General features: G+C 66.0%; 2 protein-coding genes across 4 annotated transcripts; both read right to left on the bottom strand.

Moving 5' to 3' along the window:
* Positions 1–3233: 3233 nt before the first annotated feature.
* Positions 3234–11173, bottom strand: EFNB3 (ephrin B3). Of its 3 annotated transcripts, XM_072032263.1 has the most exons (6): positions 10185–11173; positions 6136–6193; positions 5909–5999; positions 4914–5006; positions 4353–4418; positions 3234–4049 (listed from the first exon to the last, which is right to left on the bottom strand). In XM_072032263.1, exons 1-6 carry the CDS (start codon positions 10271–10273, stop codon positions 3661–3663), a joined length of 786 nt encoding a protein of 261 aa, XP_071888364.1. In that variant the 5' UTR covers positions 10274–11173; the 3' UTR covers positions 3234–3660. The 3 variants fall into 3 exon arrangements, 2 of the variants coding, with proteins under 2 accessions (XP_071888364.1, XP_071888363.1); XR_011806253.1 differs by lacking the exon at positions 10185–11173 and adding an exon at positions 6593–9144 and having other exon boundaries at positions 5909–6369; XM_072032262.1 differs by having other exon boundaries at positions 5909–6193.
* A 678-nt stretch (positions 11174–11851) lies between these two features.
* On the bottom strand, positions 11852–16782 carry WRAP53 (WD repeat containing antisense to TP53). Its single transcript, XM_072032217.1, has 8 exons — positions 16703–16782; positions 16523–16610; positions 15900–15999; positions 15691–15798; positions 14496–14584; positions 13592–13682; positions 12730–12862; positions 11852–12204 (listed from the first exon to the last, which is right to left on the bottom strand). Exons 1-8 carry the CDS (start codon positions 16722–16724, stop codon positions 11852–11854), a joined length of 984 nt encoding a protein of 327 aa, XP_071888318.1. The 5' UTR covers positions 16725–16782.
* Positions 16783–17444: the final 662 nt, after the last annotated feature.

The raw sequence follows: 17444 nt of genomic DNA, 5'->3' as shown, positions 1-17444 counted from the left end.
CCGGGATGGGGTGACAGCGGGGGGGGCACCACAGGGACACCAGGACACCGCAGGGTGACACCGGGTGCCACGGGCTGGGACAGGGCGACAGCGGGGTGGCACTGGGACACCAGTATGGCACTGGGACGGGGTGGGGTGGCACCGGGGTGACACTGGGGGGACAGCGGGACAGGACTGGGAGCCCCTGGGTGCCCTTGGGTGCCACCAGGGTGTCCCCAGGGTGTCCCCAGGGTGTCCCCAGGGTGCCACCAGGCCAGGCCATGGTGACCCCGGGGTGACCCTGGGACAGGACGGGGGGGACACGAGGGGGAGGGGGGCCCCTGGGTGCCCCCACGTGACCCGGGCCAGGTGGGGGCGGGGCCGGGCCCGGGTGGCGCCGGGTGGGGGAGGGGCGCGGCCGCCCCCTGCCTCCCCGCACGTCCGCAATGGCCGCCCCGGGCAGCGGCCAATGGCAGCGCCCCGCCGGGGAGCCGGCCAATGGGAGCGCGCGGCTGGCGCCGGGGGGCGTGGCCCCGCCTGGACCCGCCCCCAGGGGGCGGAGCCCGGGGGCCGCACGTGCGCGGGAGCGGCCCCGGCAGGGGAGGGGGGGGAGGAGGGGGCGGGGCCGCCCCGCGCGTGGCCTCACGTGACCCCGCCCCACGTGACCGCCCCCCTCCCGCGGCTCCCCCCTCCGCCCCTCCCGGCCCTGACAACAGCGGCGAGGCGCGCCCTGATTGGCTGCCGCCGCCGTGACGTCACAAGGGGCCCGGGGAGGCTGTTGCCATGGCGACGGGGAAGCGGGGGGAGGCTCCGCCCCCCTCCAGGCCACGCCCCCTCCTTGGTGGGGGGGGGGATGAAGGGGGGGTCACGTGACGCGGTGACCTGATTTGCATATGCTGATTTGCATACTGCCAGCTCATTTGCATGGAGCTGGGCGCGGGTTCATTTGCATAGCCCCGCCCACCGGGGGGGCCTCACCCCCCTCAGACCACGCCCCCAGCGCAGGCCCCGCCCCCACCCCCTGGGGACCCGGCCCCACGGGGACCTGACCCCAGGTGACCCCAGGTGACCCCAGGTGACCCCGGCTGTCCCCAGGTGACCCCAGCTCCGGGTGTCCCCACGGCTCTGTCCCTGTGTCCCCATGGCCCCAGGTGACCCCGTGACCCCCTGACCCCCATCCCTGTGTCCCCGTGTGACCCCCAGGTCCCTGTGTCCCCCCCTGTCCCCCCCCCCCCCGTGTCCCCAGGTGACCCCGTGTCCCCCGTCCCCATGTCCCGGTGTCCCCAGGTGACCCCAGCTCCGGGTGTCCCCATGGCCCTGTCCCACCTCCCTGTGTCCCCACATGTCCCCGTGTCCCCCCCCCGTGTCCCCACGTGACCCCGTGTCCCTCTGTGTCCCCATGTCCCTGTGTCCCCCCCAGGCACATGAGGGGGGGGGGCAGTTGGGGACAGGGGGACCTGGGGGGACCTTGGGGGGGCAACGGGGGGATGGGGGGGGGGGGGGTCATGGGGGTCACCTGGGGGACACCGGAGGGGGAATGGACACGGGGGGGGTACACGGGGACATGGGGGGGGCACTGGGGGACACCGGGGGACAAGGGACACGAGGGGACACAGGGGTCAGGTGGGGACACGGAGGGAGATGGGGGGGTCCCGGGGGTCAGGGGGGGCCCTGCGGGTCCTGGGGGGGCCCCTGGGGTTGGGGGGGGGGTCGGGGGGGTCCCTGGGGACGGGGGGGACGTGGGGGCACGCGGGGACACGGGGGGGTCACGCGAGGACACGCGAGGCCTGCGGGTGCTGCTGGGGGGGAGGGGAGGGGCGGGGCTTGGCCGGGGGGCGGGGCCAGGGTGGGCGGGGCCTCATCGAGGCTCCGCCCCCTACGTGCACCCGGGGGGGGGGCGGGGGGGAGAATGGGAGGGGGGGAGGGTTCGTGGGGAGCTCCCCCAATGTGGGGGGATGCCCCCGATTTTTAGGTGACGCCCCCACTTTTGGGGGACCCCCCAGTTTTGGGGACCCCCCCCCCTTTTGAGCTCCACCCCCCCCCCGTTTTGAGCCCCTCCCAATTTTTAGCCCCCTCCCCCATTTTTTGCCCCCCCCCTCCCCCCTTTTGGGGCTCCCATTTTGAGCCCCCCCGATTTTGACCCCCCCCACCCCCATTCTGCCCCTCCCCCCCTCTGCCTCCCCCTTTGCCCCCCCCCCCCTCCTGCCCCCTGAGCAGCCCCCGTGGTGCTTTTTTGGTGAAAAAAACCCACGTTTTGGTAAAAATGAGGTTTGGGTGAAAAATGTCGATTTGGGTGAAAAAAAAATAATAAAAAAGGTTTTGGTTATAAAAACACTTGGTGAAAAAATAAAATAAAATTCTGGGGAAGGAAAAATGGAGTTCGGGGGGAAAGGAGATTGGTGTGAGAAACAAGCATTTTGGTGAAAAGCAGCGCTTTGGGTGGAAAAAAGCCAGCTTTGGTGAAAAGCATCGGTCTGGGTGAAAAAACATCAAATCTGGTTAATTTTTATAAGGAAAACCTACGTTTTGTTAAGGAAAGCTGCTTTACGGAAAGGAAAATGCTTGGGTCAGAGGAACTTTGGGGTGAAAAAGAGCTGTTTTGGTGAAAAATGTCGCTTTGGGTGGAAAAAGTCAGGTTTTGGTGACAAAAGCATTTTTCGATTCTCATGGGAAAGAAAAACGTGGCTGGAAAACGCTTTGGGTTGAAAATCACCGGAAAAGGCTCCGAGGTGGGGACAAAGGGTGAAAAACCGAGCGGAAATATTGGGGGGAAAAGGGAAGATTTGGGTTAATTTGAGTGAAAAAAGGGAATTTGGGGGAAAAAAGAATCGGGGCCAGCAAGGAAGGCTTGGGTCTAACCCGGCTGTGGTGGAACAACGCCCACTCGGGCCGGGCCGAATGTTCTGGGTGAAAACCCCTCGGTTTTGGGGCTTTTCGTGCCGTTCCGCCGCCCGCCGCCATTTTGTCCCCCCCCGGCCCCCGTCGCTGCCCTGCGGCCACGCCCCCTCCGCGCGTCTCCCCGGCAACGCCGCCTCGGCCAATCAGGGCGCGGGGAGCGCGGCGGGCTCCGCCGATTGGCCGCCTGGGGCGCGGTGGGCGTGGCCCGGCTGGCGGTCGCCATGGCAACGGCGGCGCGGCGGCGGTCACCATGGCAACGGGGCCTGGCGGCTCCGGGGGAACAGGCCCCGCCCCCTCCGAGCCCCGCCCCCTCCGAGCCCCGCCCCTCCCGGCTGATTGACACCTCGGGGGCGGGGCCGGTTGCGGATTTGCTCTGTAATCAGCGCGCGCGCGCACCGGAAGCGCCGCGGAGCCCCCGCCCTCTCCGCCGGAAGTCCCGCCCCCACAGCGGGGCGCGGTGGCGGAAGTGTCCCTCGGCCTCCTCTGGGCTCGCACCGGAAGTCCCGCCTCTTCGCCGGCCTGCGCCGGAAGTCCTGGGCGCCGCTTCCTCCGCCCGCCGGAAGTCCCGCCTCACCGGGCCTCAACCAGGAAGTCCCGGCCCTGCGGCAGGAAGTCCCCGACCGGAAGGGCCAATCCGCGGCGTGACGTCACGTCCAGGATGGGGGGGCGGGGCGCACGGCTCCCGTCACGTGGGCGAGCCCACAGCCAATCAGGAGGCGCCGTTCCCCAGGCCCCGCCCCCTCGGCTAAGCCCCGCCCCCTGACCAGGCCCCGCCCCCCGGGGTTAACCCTTTCCTCCCCGCCCAGCCCCCTGGGGGGGGGAGGGGCTCATTTTGGGTTCATTTCCCCCAATTTTGGGGCCGGTTTGGGGCCCCTCCCCCCTCACACCTTGTAGTAGGGGGCGGGGGGCGGGGGCGGGGCGGGGGGGGGGAGAGGCAGCTCCCGCAGGGGGCAGCCGGGGGGGGGGGGGGCGGCGGCGGCGGGGGCCGGGGGGGGCGGCCTGGGGGGGGGCCGGGGGGGGGGGGCCCTTGGGGGGTCCCCGGCGCCGCCACCAGCAGAGCGCGGCCCCCCCCGCCCCCAGCAGCGCCGCCAGCGCCGCCCCCCCCGCGGCCCCCCCGGCCAAAAGGGGGGAGGGGCGGGGGGGTGGGGGGGGGGCGGTGCCGTTCGATGGCCCTGGGGGGGCAAAAGGGGGGGGGGGAGGGGTTAATGGGGGGGGGGGGGGGCCGGGATCCCCCCTGGAGGGCTCCAGAGGGACCCCCCCTGGTCCCAGCCCCCCCCCCCAGTGCCCCTCCCCCATGGACCAGCCCCCCCCCCCATCCCCCCCCAGGCCCCCCCCATTCCACCCAATGCCCCCCCCCAGGACCCCCCCATCCCCCTTCCTGCCCCCCAAGCATCCCGCCCCCCCCCCCCAAGCCCCCTCTCCCCCCCCCCATTCTCCCTCCCCCAATTCCCCCCTCCCACCCCCCCCCCCCGTACCTGTGCCCGCCTCCTGGCCGGGCGCTGCCCCTCCCCCCTCCTCTGGTGCCGGCCCCGCCCCCGGTCCTGGGGAGGAAGGAAAAAAGGGGGGGGGTGAGGGGGGTGGGGGGGGGGAGGGGCACGGCCATCACCCCCCCAAACCCTCCCCACGGGCCCAACCCCCCCCATGGGCCCCAGGCCCCCCCCCAGGTGCTGCCCCCCTCCCTCCACGTGACCCCGCCCCCACGTGGCCCCTCCCTCCACGTGACCCCACCCCCATGACCCCCGGTGACCCCCCCCGTGTGACCCCCCCTGACCCCACCCCTCTGACCCCGCCCCCCTCTGACCCCGCCCCCCAGAGCCCCCCCCACGTGCCCCTCCCCCCACGTGCCCACCCCCCCTGTCCTCCCCCCCCCCCCCCCCCCCGTGTCCTGTCCCCACCTGCCCCCATTCCCTGCCCCCTCCCCCACATAACCCCACTCCCCCGTGGCCCCGCCCCTTTGACCCCTCCCCCTTTGACCCCGCCCCCCCCCGTGTCCCCCCCCCCCCGTGTCCCCCCCCCCCCCCCGGCCCCTCCCTCACGCTGCCCGACGCGCAGGGTGACGCGCATGGCCCGCGTCTCGCAGGCCCCCCCCTGGCGGTTCTCCAGCCCCTCCGGGGTCCCGTCCGAGGTGGCTGCGGGGTGTGACGGCACCCGATGACGTCACCGCCGCCGTGATGACGTCACAGGGTGGGGGGGCGGCCGCCTGACCTCACAGCTCCCCCCGCCCCCCCGGCACTGTGCTGCCCCCCCAGCACCTCCCCTATCGTGACGTCACCGCCCCCGTGATGAGGTCACCGCCCTTGTGATGACGTCATCACCACGGCAACGACCGCACCCTCTCCTGATGACGTCACAACCCCCTCCCGATGACGTCACACGCCGCTCCGGATGACGTCACACCCCCTCCTCCCCAGCTCCCTTCCCCTCCTCCTCCCCTCCTGGTGACATCACACCCCCTCCTGATGACGTCACACCCCCTCCTCCCCCTCCCCCCTCCCCCTCTTCTCCCACCCCCTCCCGTGACATCACGCGCCCCCTGATGACATCACACCCCCTCCTGATGACGTCACACCCTCTCCTAATGACGTCACACCCCGATGACGTCACACCCCCCTCCTGATGACGTCACACCCTCTCCTAATGACGTCACACCCCGATGATGTCACACCCCCTCCTGATGACGTCACACCCCCTCCTGATGACGTCACACCCCCTCCTCCCCCTCCCCCCTCCCCCCTCTTCTCCCACCCCCTCCCCATGACATCACGCGCCCACTGATGACGTCACACCCCCTCCTGATGACGTCACACCCCCTCCTAATGACGTCACACCCCCTCCTAATGACGTCACACCCCCTCCCGATGACGTCACACCCCCTTCTCCCCCCTCCCCCCTCATCTCCCACCCCCTCCCGTGACATCACGTGCCCACTGATGACGTCACACCCCCTCACGATGACATCACACCCCAGTGACATCATCACCCCCTCCCCCCCCACCCCCCACCGCCCCCCCCGGTGACGTCACGGGCTCACTGATGATGTAATAGTCGCGCAGGCGGCGGAACTCGTGCCCCCAGAGGCTGGGGCTGAACTCCTGGAACTTGATGGTTGCGCGCAGCTCGCGCTGGGGGCGGTCGCAGGTGAGCAGCGGGGCGGGGGCGGGGGCGGGGGGGGCGCGGCACAGCCCCCCCTGCGCCCCCCCCACCAGGTACAGCTTGTAGTACTCGTAGCCCCCCCCCCCCCGCCGCCCCCGGGCACACCACGTCCAGCCGGTCCCCGATCTGCGGGTACAGCACGTAGCCCCCCGCCGCCAGGAACCTGGGGGGGCACGGGGGGGTCACACGCGTGTGCAAGAGCCGCAGACCCGCGGGCACGCGTGTGCACGTGTGTGTGTGCAGAGCTACGGGCACACACACACACCTACGTGGGCATTGCGTGTGCACCTTGCACGCTTACACACGTGTACACACACATACACAGGTGTACACACACAGCTTGCACACTTACATAAGTGTGCACGTATGTACACACACAGCTTGCACACGTATGTACATGTACACGCACACATGGGCATGCATGTGCACCTTGCACACTTACGTGTACACACACGTACACATGTACACACACAGCTTGCACACTTACACACATGTACACGTGTACACACTCAGCTTGCACACGTATGTACATGTACACAGCTACATGGGCATGCACGTGCACCTTGCACACTTACTCACGTGTACACACACGTACAAAGGTGTGCACACACAGCTTGCACACGTATGTACATGTACACACACACATGGGCATACATGTGCACCTTGCACACTTACTCACGTGTACACACACGTACACAGGTGTACACACACACCTTGCACACTTACACACATGTACACATGTGTACACATGCAGTTTGCACACACATGTACACGTACACACACACACGGGCATACATGTGCACACACACCCACATACATACATGTACACACACATGCATCAGTGTACACACACACCTTGCTCACATGTGCACAGGTGTACACACACAGCTTGCACACTTACACACATATACACACTCAGCTTGCACACATATGTACATGTACACACACATGGGCATACATGTGCACCTTGCACGCTTACACATGTGTACACACACATACACAGGTGTACACACACAGCTTGCACACTTACATAAGTGTGCACGTATGTACACACACAGCTTGCACACGTATGTACGTGTACACACACACGGACATACATGTGCACCTTGCACACTTACGTGTATACACAGATACACAATTGTACACACATCTTGCACACTTACATATGTGTGCACAGGTGTACACGTGCAGCTTGCACACATATGTATGTGTACATGTACACACACAGCTTGAACACATGTACACGTACACACACACACGGGCATGCATGTGTGTGCATACCCACATACATACATGTACACACACACATGCATGGGTGTACACACACACCTTGCACACTTACATACATGTGCACACATGTACACACTCAGCTTGCACACATATGTACGTGTACACACGTGGACATGCACACAGTGCACACGTGTGTGTACACAAATATATGTGCACACATGTGCACACACACCCACATACGTACATGTACACACACACATGGCTGTACACACACACCTTGCACACCTACACACGTACACAAGCAGTTTGCACAGATATGTACATGTACACACACATGTACACACACACATGGTGCACATATGGATTGTACACACATAGATGAGGACACACGTGCACACACATCCACATCCATGGGCATACACATGCACGTTGCACACACACATATGTGTACACACACATACATGAGTGTACACGTGCACATCTTGCACACACAGATGTGTACACACGCATACACGGGGTTACATGCACGCATGGTGCATGTATGTCCATGTGCACGCACACACAGGCACACACGCACCTTGCACATTTACATGGGTGCACACACACACACACAGGCATACATGTGCACATACATATGTGCACACACACACACGGGTGTACACGTGCACCTTGCACATAAAACATCCATGTACACACACATACATGGGCGTACATGGACACCTTGCACACATACATGTGTACACACACACGTGTACATGTGCACATGCATGCATATACACACACGAGTGTACATGTGCACCTTGCACACACACACGTACATGGGGTACGTGTGCACATATGTACATGTACATCACACACATGAACATCACACACGTACATGTGCACACACACACATACACGGGTGTACACACACACACAGTGCACATCTGTAGGTGTGTACACACACGTGTACAAGTGCACATTGCACACACATACGTGCACACACGTGTGTACATCCGCACATTGCACACACACAGGAACATGTGCACACATACAGGGGTATACACAAAGACATGCACACATGTACGTGGACACGGGTGTGCACCTGCACATGCACACACACGTGTACCTCCACACCTTGTGCACACACACACACTTGCACAAACACACAATGCCCCCCCCGTCTCACACTCACATCACGCACACACGTGTGCAGTGTCACACGCACCCACCACACCCCCGTGGCACACCCAGCCACACTCACCCCCAGGACGTGACGCACGGCAGCACAAGTGTGCAAGGGCAACGGGCACACACACACCGCGTGTCACACACGTGTCACACGCACACGCACCTTGTGTCACACGCACACAGCGTGTCGCATGCACACACACGTCACACTCATGCACATGTGTCACACACACACGGTCACACTCAGTCCCACGCACCTTCCCCTCCCCGTGCACACACACCCCCCCCCCCGGCACCGTGTCACACTCACACTCACCCACCCAAGCCCCCCCCCCAGCCCGTGGCTCGCTGCCAGCTCCCGGCGTTGCACGCTCACACAGCGATGGTCACACGCTGGAGGTCACACTCACACTCAGGGTCACACTGTCACACACAGCTCCACGCACACACACTCACACTCACACTCAGTCTCACACTCACCCGTGCATGGTCACAGTGTCACACAGCCTCACGCACTCAGTCTTGCACACTCAGTCTCACACTCAGACTCAGTGTCACACTCACACGGTGTCACACACACACTCACACACACACACTCTCACACTCACTCTCACCCCTGCCCACCCCCCCAGCCCCCTCCCGGTCCCAGTCTCACTCACACTCACTCACACTCACTCACACTCACCCCCTCCAGCCCCCCTCCCAACATCTCCCCCTCCTCCCCTCCAACACCCCAGTGTCACACTCACACACACTCACTCTCAGTGTCACACACTCACACTCAGTGTCACTCTCCCCCCTGCCAGTCCCAGTCTCACACTCACACTCACCCCCTCCAGCCCCCCCAACACCCCCCCCAACACCCCAGTGTCACACTCACACACACACTCACACTCTCACACTCACTCTCCCCCCCCGCGCTCCCCAGCCCCCCTGCCGGTCCCAGTCTCCCACTCACCCCCTCCAGCCCCCTCCCAACACCCCAGTGTCACACTCACACCGTGTCACACTCATTCTCACAGTGTCACACTGTCACACACACACATTCTCACACACGGTGCCACACTCACACTCAGTCTCACACTCACAGTCTCACACTCAGTCTCACACTCCCAAACAGTCTCACACTCAGAGTCTCACACTCAGTCACACACACACACACTCACACTCCCATACAGTCTCACACACACACACACTCACAGGCTCACACTCGGTGACACTCGCAGCCACACACTCTCACACTCACACTCCCACATGCACAGTCACACTCACAGTCTCACATTCAGTCACACTCACACTCACTCTCACACTCCCACTCCCACACGCACCGTCTCACACTCACACGCATACTCAGTCTCACACACTCACACTCAGCCTCACACTCCATACGCACTCACACTCACACTCCCATACTCACAGTCTCACACTCACTCTCACACTCCCACCGTCTCACACTCACACACTCACACTCCGTCTCACACTCTCTCCCCCCTGCCCCCCCCAGCCCCCTGCTGTTCCCAGTCTCACACCCACTCACACTCACACTCACCCCCCCAAACCCCCCAGGGTCACACTCAGTGTCACACTCACACACTCATCCTCAGTGTCACAGCCGGTGTCACACTCACCCCCCCCACCCCCCCCAGCCCTGCCGGTCCCCCCCCCACTCACCCCCCCCCTCCACTCACTCCCCCCCCCCCACTCACCCCCCCTCCCTCACACTCACCCCCCCCACTCACACTCCCCCCCCTCACCGCCGGTTCCGCGTGTGCCACACGACGGGCTCCAGGCTCAGCGCCGCCGCCCCCGCTCCCAGCAGCAGCAGCAGCCCCGGGGGGGCCATGGCGGGGGAAGGGGGGGGTCCCGGGGGGGGGGTCCCGGGGGGGGGAGTGGGCGGTGGCGGCGGCTCCGGCCCCGACCGCGACCGGGAACGGCGGGGGGCGGGGCCAAACGGGGTGGGCGGGGCCAAAAAGGGGCGGGGTCAATGGATGGGCGTGGTCAGGGGGCTCGGGGGCGGGGCTAAGATCGGCGCGAGGGGCGTGGCTTGTTGGAGGGGGCGGGGCTTCAGGGAGGAGGGGGCGGGGCTTCAGGGGAAGGGAGAGCAGGGATTGGGTGAGACGGGGAGAGGGGCGGGGCTTGTGGGGAGGTGGGCGGGGCCACCAAGCAAAGGGGCGTGGCCAGCGCCCCCCTTCTGTTCCTCCCCCCTCCCAGGCCCCTCCCCTCGATGACGTCACCGCCCCCGTTGCCATGGCAACAGACGAAGCTGCTGGAATCAGGCCCCGCCCCCCCGGAGCCAGCTCTTAAAGGGGCAACGCCGCCACCACGGCACCGGGGGGGGCACCAGGGGCACGAAGCCCCCCCCCAGCCCCCCCCCAAAAATCAGTGCAGGCACAGAGGGGCAGGAGGCAGCAGCCAATCAGAACGCTTCTTACAAAGAGCAGCATGAGGGGAGCCCCAAAATCCAGCCCCCCCCCAAAAAAATACCCCCATCCACCATAAAAAATCCCCCCAACCCCAAAATGCCCCCCCCCCCATCACGGTCTCACCTCCCCCAGGGGCTGGGGGGCACCGGGGGTGTCTGGAGCCCCAGGGGGGTCGGCCTTGGGGTCCCCAGGGGGGTGGGGGTCTGTGGGGGGGTCAGCGTTGGGGTCCACAAAGGGGTCGGGGTCCGTGGGGGGGTCGCAGGGCTGGGGGTGTCCAAGGGGGTCAGTGTCCATGGGGGGCTCATGCCCCCCCACCACCAGATCTGGCCTGCAGGCGGTTGACTCCCCGCGTGGGGGGGTCGCCGTCGGCCGCCCCCTCCCTCGTCGCTGTCCCACGGCGTGGGGACACCCGCTGCCCCGAGGAGGTGGCCAGCAGCGGGAGGGAGGGGTGCAGGCTGGGGGGGCACAGAGGGGGGGGAAGCGTGATTGGGGGGCACAGAGAATGGGGGGGGACACAGGGGGGTTGCAAGGAATTGAGGGGGTGAGGGGATTTGGGGGGGGGGGAGATACAGGATGGGAGACAAAGAATGGGGGGTGGGGTTGGGGGATGTAGGGGATTGGGGGGGACACAAAGGATGGGGGGGTCATAAAGAATGGGGGGGACAGGGGATGGGGGAGGGATGGGGGGTGCAGGGGATTGGGGGGTCATAGGGGGGGACACAGGATGAGAAAGGGACAGGGGGGGGCACAGGATGGGGGGAGAAGGTTGTGGGGGGGGGGTCAGGGGGTGGGGGGCACAGGATGGGGGTGATAGGAGATGGGGGGGGCACAAGGGATGAGATGGGGATGGGGGGGGACATGCGATGGGTGGGGGCCGCACCTGGTGCCGTTGATGCAGTCGTGCAGGGCCTGGAAGCGCAGCTGGGGGGGCAGCAGGGGGGGTTCTCGGCTGGGCTGCAGCGTGTCCCAGACGCTGACCAAGCCGGCGGTGTCACCACTCACCAGGAAGCGCCCCGTGCTGAAAGAGGGGGGGCACCGGGAGCTGGGAGGGGGGTGCCCACCCCCGGGGGAGGACCCTGGGTGTGGGGGTGCCCTGGCCCCGCCCCCACCCCCTGGCCCCGCCCCCCGAAGGCCCCGCCCACCTTGCGCCCCCCCGCGAAGAGCCGGGTCCCGTCGGGGCTGAAGCGCAGGTGGGTGGGGGCGGCCGGGAGGCGGGGCCACAGCGCCAGGGCCCCGCCCCCCTCCATGGCGTAGAGCCCCAGGCTCCGCCCGTAGGAGCCGCAGGCCACCAGCGGCTGGGCGGGGCTCCAGGCCAGGCAGCCAATCAGCCCCCCCTGGACACGCCCCCCGTCTGTGGGCGGGGACAGAGCTCAGGCCCCGCCCCCTCTGCCTTAGCCCCGCCCACCTGCACCCAGAGCCCCGCCCCCTCACAGGGCTATGGCCCCGCCCCCGGGAGCCACAGGCCACGCCCCCTGCTGGTAGCCCCGCCCCCTTCCTCCACCCAGCCCCTCCCCTTTCCCCTCAAGCCCCGCCCCTCCTGCCCAGGCCCCGCCCCCTTCCCACAAGCCCCGCCCCCACCCCTTACACCCCTCCCAGTGCCCCTCCCATCGCCCCCTCCAGGCCCCGCCCCCTTTTAGGCCACATCCCCTAGGCCCCCGCCCCCTTCCACAAGCCCCGCCCCTGCCCCTTGCCCAGGCCACGCCCCCTGCTGATAGCCCCACCCCCAGGCCCCGCCCCCTTTTAGGCCACACCCCCCCAGGACTCCTCCCACACAGCCACACCCCCTAGGCCCCGCCCCCTTCCATATGCCCGCCCCTTCCCCAAGCCACGCCCCCTTCTCATATGCCCCCCCCCTTTAGCCCCGCCCCCCTCTCACAGCGCAGGGCGCGGTGCTCGTGGCCGCGGCCGGGCCGCGCGGTGTGGAAGAGCCGCACGCAGCCCTCGAAGCCGCCCAGCAGCCGCGAGCCATCAGGGGAGAAGCACAGCGAGTGCGGGGCCACCAGCTCATCCTGACGGCGCCCAGTAAGAACCAGTCACACACCAGTAACAACCAGTCACCCCCGGTCACCAACCAGTAACCCCCACTCACCAGCCAGTAACAACCAGTCACCCACCAGTAACAACCAGTAAGTCCCAGTCACCCACCAGTAACTCCCAGTCACCCACCAGTAACAACCAGTAACTCCCAGTGACCACTGGTCACCAACCAGTAACTTCCAATGACTCCCACTAACCCCCAGTCACCAACCGGTAACCCCCAGTCACCACCCAGTCACCAACCAGTAACCCCCAGTCACCAACCAGTAACTCCCAGTCACCAATCAGTCATTCCCAGTGACCTCCGGTCACCAACCAGTAACCCCCAGTAACTGACCAGCAACTCCCAGTCACCGACTGGTAAGCCCCAGTCACCCCCAGTCACTGACTGGTAACCCCCAACCAACCCAGTTCCCCAGCCAGTAACTCCCAGTAACCCCCAGTCACTGACCAGTAACCCCCAGTCACCCCTGGTCACCAACCACCCAGTGTCCCTCCCAGTGCCCCCCCATGCCTCCCACTGCTCCCCAGTCCCTCCCAGTGCCTCCCAGTCCCCCCCCATGCCTCCCACTGCCCCCAGTCCCTCCCAGTGCTCCTCCCAGTGCCTCCCAGTCCCTCCCAGTGCCACTCCCAGTGCCTCCCACTGATCCCCAGTCCCTCCCAGTGCCCCTCCCAGTGCTCCCAGTTGCCCCAGTGCCCACCAGGTGGTTGTGGGCGCGGAAGGAGCCCCGCAGGCTCCCGTCGAAGGCGTCCCAGAGGTGCACGGGGTTGTCCCGGCTGCTGCTGGCCACCCTGCACGCCCAGTAACGCCCAGTGACTCCCAGTAACCCACCAGCGCCTCCCAGTGACCCACCAGCGCCTCCCAGTGACCTCTGTTATGTTCCCAGTGCCTCCCAGTATCCCCCAGCCAACCCCAGTACTCCCCCAGCCCCCTCCAGTGCCTCCCAGTTACCTCTGTTATGTTCCCAGTGCCTCCCAGTATCCCTCAACCTCTCCCAGTAACCCCCCAGTGCCTCCCAGTGTTCCCCCAGCCTCCCGTAGTAACCCTCTGGCCCCCTCCCAGTAACCCCCAGCACCTCCCAGTATCCCCCCAGTCCCTCCCAGCCTCCCCCAGCCCCTTCCAGTTATCCCCCAGTGCCTCCCAGTAACCCCTGTTATGTTCCCAGCCCCTCCCAGTGCCTCCCAGTATCCCCCCAGCACCTCCCAGTATCCCCCCAGCGCCTCCCAGTAACCTGTTACGTTCCCAGCCCCTCCCAGTGCCTCCCAGTATCCCCCCCAGTGCCTCCCAGTAACCCGTTACATTCCCAGCCCCTCCCAGTGCCTCCCAGTATCCCCCCAGTGCCTCCCAGTAACCCCTGTTACATTCCCAGCCCCTCCCAGTGCCTCCCAGTATCCCCCCAGTGCCTCCCAGTAACCCCTGTTACGTTCCCAGCCCCTCCCAGTGCCTCCCAGTATCCCCCCAGCGCCTCCCAGTATCCCCCCAGCGCCTCCCAGTAACCCCTGTTACGTTCCCAGCCCCTCCCAGTATCCCCCCAGCGCCTCCCAGTAACCCCTGTTACGTTCCCAGCCCCTCCCAGTGCCTCCCAGTTGCCCCAGTTGGCTCACAGGCAGGTGTGGGGCAGGCTGGAGTCCAGCAGTGGGAACCAGGCGCAGTCGTACACCGTGTCCCCCTCGGGCACGCGCAGCGCCGGCACCTGCACACCGCAGGGCTGGAGGGACCCGGCACCCCAAAACCCCCCCAGGGAACCCCAAAACCACCCCCAGGACCCCCAAACCACCCCCAGAACCCCAAAACGGCCCCTAAAGACCCCAAAACCGCCCCCCGGGAACCCCAAAACCCCCCCAGGGACCCCAAAATTGACCCCACCCCCCCCCCCCCGAAAAACCCTGAAAAATGACCCCAAAACCCCTGGGGACCCGAAACTGCCCCCAGGGACCCCAAAACTGACCCCAAAACCTTCGGGGACCCCAAAACTGATCCCCAAACAACCCTAAAACCCCATGGGACACTAAAACTGACCCCCAGGGACCCCAGAACTGACCCCCAAACCCCCCGGGACCCCAAACTGACCACAGGGACCCCAAAAGAGCCCCTACAGACCCCAACCCCTCCCCCCAGGGATCCCAAAATGTCCCCCTGGACCCCAAAAACACCCCTGAGGACCCCAAAATCTCACCCGGGAACCCCCAGAACCACCTTTAGTGCCCCCAAATACCCCTCTGGGACCCCAAATACTCCCCTGGGACCCTTATCAATGCCCCCCAGGACCCCAATAAACGCCCCCAGCAGCCCCAAAAGCTCCCCAGAGCCCCCATAACGAACCCCAGCACCCCAAAATGTTCCCCAGGACTCCAAATGCCCCCCTGGGACCCCAAAATGCCCCCACAGGGTACCAATAAATGTGCTGGGACCCCAAATCCCCCCCAAAACCCCCCCTCACCCTTTCAGGCAGAGGCTGGGACCCCTCAAATCCCCCCAAACTCCCCTAGCCCCCTGAAACCCTCCCAAACCCCCCAAATCCCCCCTAACACCCCCCAATCTCCTGGAATCCCCCCCAACCCCTCCCCAACCCCCCCAGATCCCCCCAAAACCCTCTCAACCCCCCCCCAAATACCCCCTTAAACCCTCCCAGCCCCCCCAAACCCCACCCTAATCCCCCCCAACTCCCCCCAAACCCCATCCTAACACCCCGCAGCCCCCCCAGACTCCCCCCAGCCCCCCTAAATCCCACCCTAACACCTCCCCAACCACCTCTAGTCCCCCCAGATCCCACCCCAGACCCCCCCGTCCCCCCCCCACCATTTCGGGCAGGGTCCCGCGGGGGGGCCGCAGAGGGAGGCGGGCAGGTCGAAGATGCGCAGGGTGTTGTCGTCGCTGCACGTCAGCACGCACGACCCGTCGGGGGCCCTGGGGGGGGGGAAAAAACCCAAAATTTATTTGGGGGGGGGGGGTCAAGGACACCCAGAGACCCCCCCCCCAACCCGGTGCCCCCCCCCCCCCCCGCTCACCACTTGCAGCCCTTGAGGAAGTTTTCGGGCCGGCGGCTGAACTCCTCCCGGGCCCCCCCCCACCAGGAGGGGGGGGCGCTGCAGGTCGTAGGGGGGGAACCTGGGGGGGGGGGGGAGAAAAAATCAGGAACCGGGTGCCAACCCCCCCCCCAAAAAAAAACAAAAAAGGGGACCCAGCTGCCTGGAACCCCCCTGGGGGTCCCAGTGCCCCCCCCCCCAGGCCCTGGTGCCCCCCCAAAACTTTCCTTGTGCCCCCTCCCCCACCTCCAAGTGCCCCCCCTTGGGGTCCCCCCGGCCCCCCACCCATCCTGGTGCCCCCCCACAGGACCCAGGTGCCTCCCCAGGGGGTCCCGGTGTCCCCCCCCGTGTGTCCAAGCCCCCCCCCAGCCCAAGATGTCCCCCCAGGGGATCCAGGTGCCCCCCCCCAGGACCCAGGAGCCCCCCCGGGGTCCCCCCCGTGTCCTGGTGCCCCCCCCATGTGTCCAAGACCCCCCCCTCATCACTGTGTCCCCCCCCCCCAGGATCCTGGTGCCCCCCCCGGCCCCAGATGCCCCCCCCCAGGGGGTCCCCGTGCCCCCCCCTCAAGGTCCCGGTGCCCCCCCCCCGCCCCGCCCCCCCCTCACCAGAGCTCCTCCATCTCCTGGGGGGGCCCCTCCTGCTCCCCCCCCTCCTCCTGGGGGGGATCCGGGCCCGCCGGGGGGAGGCCGAGCCCTGGGGTGGGCACGGGGGGGGCGGGGTCAGCACCGGGCCCCCCCCCGCGCCCCCCCCCGCCCCCGGGGGTCCCGGCGGGGCCCCCCCAGCACCTTCCCCCATGGGCGCCGCCATGACACCGCCGCGAAGATCTCGCGAGAGCTCCGCCGCGGCGCCCAAACTCGCGCGAGATTTCGGCAGCTCGCCCTCCCCCGGCCCAAACCTCTCGCGAGAGTTCCGCGCTACTCTCGCGAGACTTGGCTCTGACGAAGCCCGGCCGCCATTTTAGGTCTGGGCGCCGCGGCAGTGCCAGCACCGCCCCTCCCCCCCCCCCCCCCCCAGCTCGTTACCGGTGTTTAATTAGTAATTAATTACACCCCCACAGCATAAACACAGCGGAACCGGCCGGGAGCAGTGCCAAAAACACCCCCAAACCCCACAAAAATACCTCAAAACCAGCCCCCCAAAGCACTAACACCCCAAAAGCACACAGAAACACCCCAAAATACCCCCAAAACAGCCCAACGCCCCCAAACTACAACTCAGCACCCCAAAACCACCTAAAACACCCCCAAAACACTCCAAATCCACACACAGATCCCCCTAAACCATAGCAATTACAAACATCCCCCAAAAATGCAAAACAAACAAACAAACAACAACAAAAAAGTACCCCAGCACAGCCAAAATACCCGAAAACCACCTCTAAAGCATAGCCCAACACCCCCAAACCACACCCCAAAAACACACAAAACACCCACAAAGCACAAATCCTGAAACCATACCTGAAGTCACACACTAACATCCCCAAAATGCACAAAAACACCCCAGAAGAGTACCCTGACACCCCCAATC

This window comes from Anas platyrhynchos, chromosome 37 (genome assembly GCF_047663525.1).
Source record: "Anas platyrhynchos isolate ZD024472 breed Pekin duck chromosome 37, IASCAAS_PekinDuck_T2T, whole genome shotgun sequence".
In the NCBI taxonomy this organism is placed as follows: Eukaryota; Metazoa; Chordata; class Aves; order Anseriformes; family Anatidae; genus Anas; species Anas platyrhynchos.
This window is presented reverse-complemented; position numbering and strand designations above follow the sequence as displayed.